The 3,039-nt window shown below is 32.1% G+C and overlaps 1 protein-coding gene across 1 annotated transcript in view; it reads left to right on the top strand.

The window, feature by feature from the left end:
- The first annotated feature begins 830 nt into the window (after positions 1-830).
- cabp5b (calcium binding protein 5b) overlaps positions 831-3,039 on the top strand; it is a 5,864-nt gene continuing 3,655 nt past the window's right edge. Inside the window, exons 1-3 of the mRNA XM_016487014.1 lie at positions 831-1,034; positions 1,780-1,863; positions 2,246-2,276. Coding sequence (XP_016342500.1) covers positions 1,816-1,863; positions 2,246-2,276 — 79 coding nt within the window. The 5' untranslated portion in view covers positions 831-1,034; positions 1,780-1,815. The remainder of the gene's footprint in view (positions 1,035-1,779; positions 1,864-2,245; positions 2,277-3,039) is intronic.

The following is a 3,039-nucleotide window of genomic DNA, read 5'->3' as shown; positions in this document are numbered from 1 at the left end:
TATACACACACACGTAAAGATCTTTTTTTTCATATTAAAAAGTGGTAGATGTATTGACAGATTTTATAATCCCACCTGGTAATATAGCAATGTGCTTCAACACACTGGACACACACAAAACATAGTATATATTTTAGTATCATATCATATGATCATTAGATTTTTTTTTCTATTCCACTATTCTAATCCTCTTTTCTGATTAGACCAGTTTACCCCCACCATCTCTCTCTGTCTGTTGAGCAGTAATCTTAGCAGACAGTACTAGTAATGGTGCTGAGCGCAGAGAGCTCTGGGATTACTGGGCTACTCTAGGCAAACACATTTCAGGATTCAAGAAAATGCTGTGCATTATCATTTTACGTAACAAATAAGTCATGTATGCATGCATGCATAAAATACTGACATAGACAAACATGATGACGGTGTAATACGTCATTACATTCAGTCCTTATATAAAACACATACACATCTGGGTTATGATACATTTACATCTGCAGTAAAAAAAAAAAAGACAGCTGCATTGAACAGCATTTAAGGTAACCAACCGTGTTTAGTGTTTTTAGCAAAATGAATTTTAAATAATATATAGCATATTAATTTATGAAGATTTTCAATGCATTACATCTTGATATTTGTTAATAAATCATAAATGAATGCAGATGTTTTTTGGACATGCGTGTAACATGCAGACTAAAGAAAATATAAATCAAATGCAGGTCAGCCATTTGCAGTCACAGAAACTTGTTTTGTCTGGTTCTGTTTAAGAAGCTGGCTTTGATCTCTCAAACTCTATTTCTCTCTCACTCTTGCTCTCACATTCATGTGTTCATTCTCTGACTTGCTTCCTCCCTCTGTATCGTTTAATCATTCAGCAGCTGTTGACTGACAGTGAGAAGGGTTTGTTCTTGCTCTGAATTGAAGAACAGGAGGAAAGAAGAGTTGGCTGACAGAAGCACCACGAAGCAGAACAAAACTGGGGAGGACTGCCCTTCCTCCACTCCTTCCTGTGGACAGAGGAGCTGAGAGCTGAACAGGTGAGGAAATATCTGTGTTAGAAACTTCAGCTCTGAATTGCAATATAAGAATTAGGTTTCTACATACACAAATTTATAGTATAAATATATAGGCACAGGTTTACTATAGTACTATCTTACTACATATTTTACGCATATTAATTCTGTTAGTGACCCTTTACAAAAAGGTTTCATTTGTTAACATTATTAACTACGTTAGTTAACATGAACTAAAAATGAACAATTCTACAGTATGTTAACATCTTAGTTAACAAAGTTAACTTAATTTTGTCATTTACTAATACATTTTGTTAAGTTGCATTTGTTAACATTAGTTAATGCGCTGTGAACAAACTTATTTATACTGACAGATCGTTAAATGTTGTAAAATCATATATTGCTCACTGTTTGTTTATATTAGTTAACACATTAACTAACGTTAACTAATATGACCTTATTGTAAAGTGTTACCATTCTACTAATAAGTTTTTATATTAAAATATTAATATCAAATATTAAAATAGTATTTTGAATGTATTATTTTTTTATTTTATGTAATTGTTCTCTGTTTTATTCAAGAAATGTCTCGAGAAGAAGGATATGTTGGATTATAAATCATATTCATAATAAATAAATAAAAAACAACTGAAAAGGCATTTTTTTAGACAATTTGTTGTTATATTCAGTAGTTGCAGAGTTTAGGTTAAGTAATGTTAATTGTGTCACAATACACATTACAGTATGTTAAATATTTGAACATTTTTAGAGACACACAGAAGACACACAGAAGAAGCTGTCAGATATGAGTCTGGGGCCGGCGTGCATTTTCCTGAAAGGAGCTAAAAACATTGTAAGTCTATTGACTTTTTATCTTTTCTTTTATTAATTTTTTTATTTTTGTCCTGTACTCTGGTACTGGAGTGATACAGATTACTCTGCTACATTATAAAATCCCACAATTCCAAGCTGAACTCATACAAAAGCGATCAGTTAATACCCATCTATCTGAACTGGTCTGTCTAGCAGAAGAATGTCTCTTTATGCCAGTGGATATTAGAGATTAATGAGTGCCTGCAGGAAATATAATGATATTTATCTGAGAGAAGGATTTTAAAAGATGCTTTTTAAACGTTATATAAAGGTCATGCAGTTCTGCTGAACACAAAAGTGCAGGTAAATGTGCAAAACTGATGCACATATACAAAGAAACTCTAACTGTAGCTGTTTTACAGGAGCGTCCGCTGGCTGATGAGGAGATAGATGGTAAGCCATTTGTTTTACTGTGTTTACCCTGAAATAAAATACAAATGAAACTGTATTTAAAACTAACCATTAAAAACAGATATAATATTTACTTTTAACAGAGTAACTGTTTTAAATGATTGTAAATGAACTAATCACTTATTTGGTAAATGTTCACTGGTTCATTTATATAACCAGATTAACCTTACAGAATAAAATGCAAAGCAGATGTGAAATGCCAGATGCCAATGCAATTCAGTGAAGTCAACGATCAGAATCTGAGAGTACCACTGAAACGTTTTACATTTATTATAACATTTGTTGATACATTAAATTATATGATCATCAGTTAAAGTGAAAAGCTGAATTGAAAAATTAACAACTCGAGCTTCATGAACTCCACAAGTTTGATTTGAGAATGATGTTAGAATGATTCAGATCTTGTAGGCTACCTCTGTATAAATAGTCACATGATCAAAGTCACAGATTGACTTGATCGATTAACAGTGTTGGGGAAAGTTACTTTTAAAAGTAATGCATTACAATATAGCGTTCCTCCGTAAAAAAGTAACGAATTACGTTACTTAGTTACTTTTTATGGAAAGTAATGCGTTACATTACTTTGTCGTTACTTTCACGTTACTTTTTAAATATGAGCAGGGCTTGATTGTTTTTAATATAAGAAGTTCTATTTATAGCAAATGTAAAAGCCCTTTCACACCAAAAAGTGTAATGAATAAACCTCAGGCTGAAAGGAAAAGTAAATTCACGTCTGTACAGTAGA

This window comes from Sinocyclocheilus anshuiensis, unplaced genomic scaffold (assembly GCF_001515605.1).
Source record: "Sinocyclocheilus anshuiensis isolate Anshui unplaced genomic scaffold, SAMN03320099.WGS_v1.1 scaffold653, whole genome shotgun sequence".
NCBI lineage: Eukaryota > Metazoa > Chordata > Actinopteri > Cypriniformes > Cyprinidae > Sinocyclocheilus > Sinocyclocheilus anshuiensis.
This window is presented reverse-complemented; position numbering and strand designations above follow the sequence as displayed.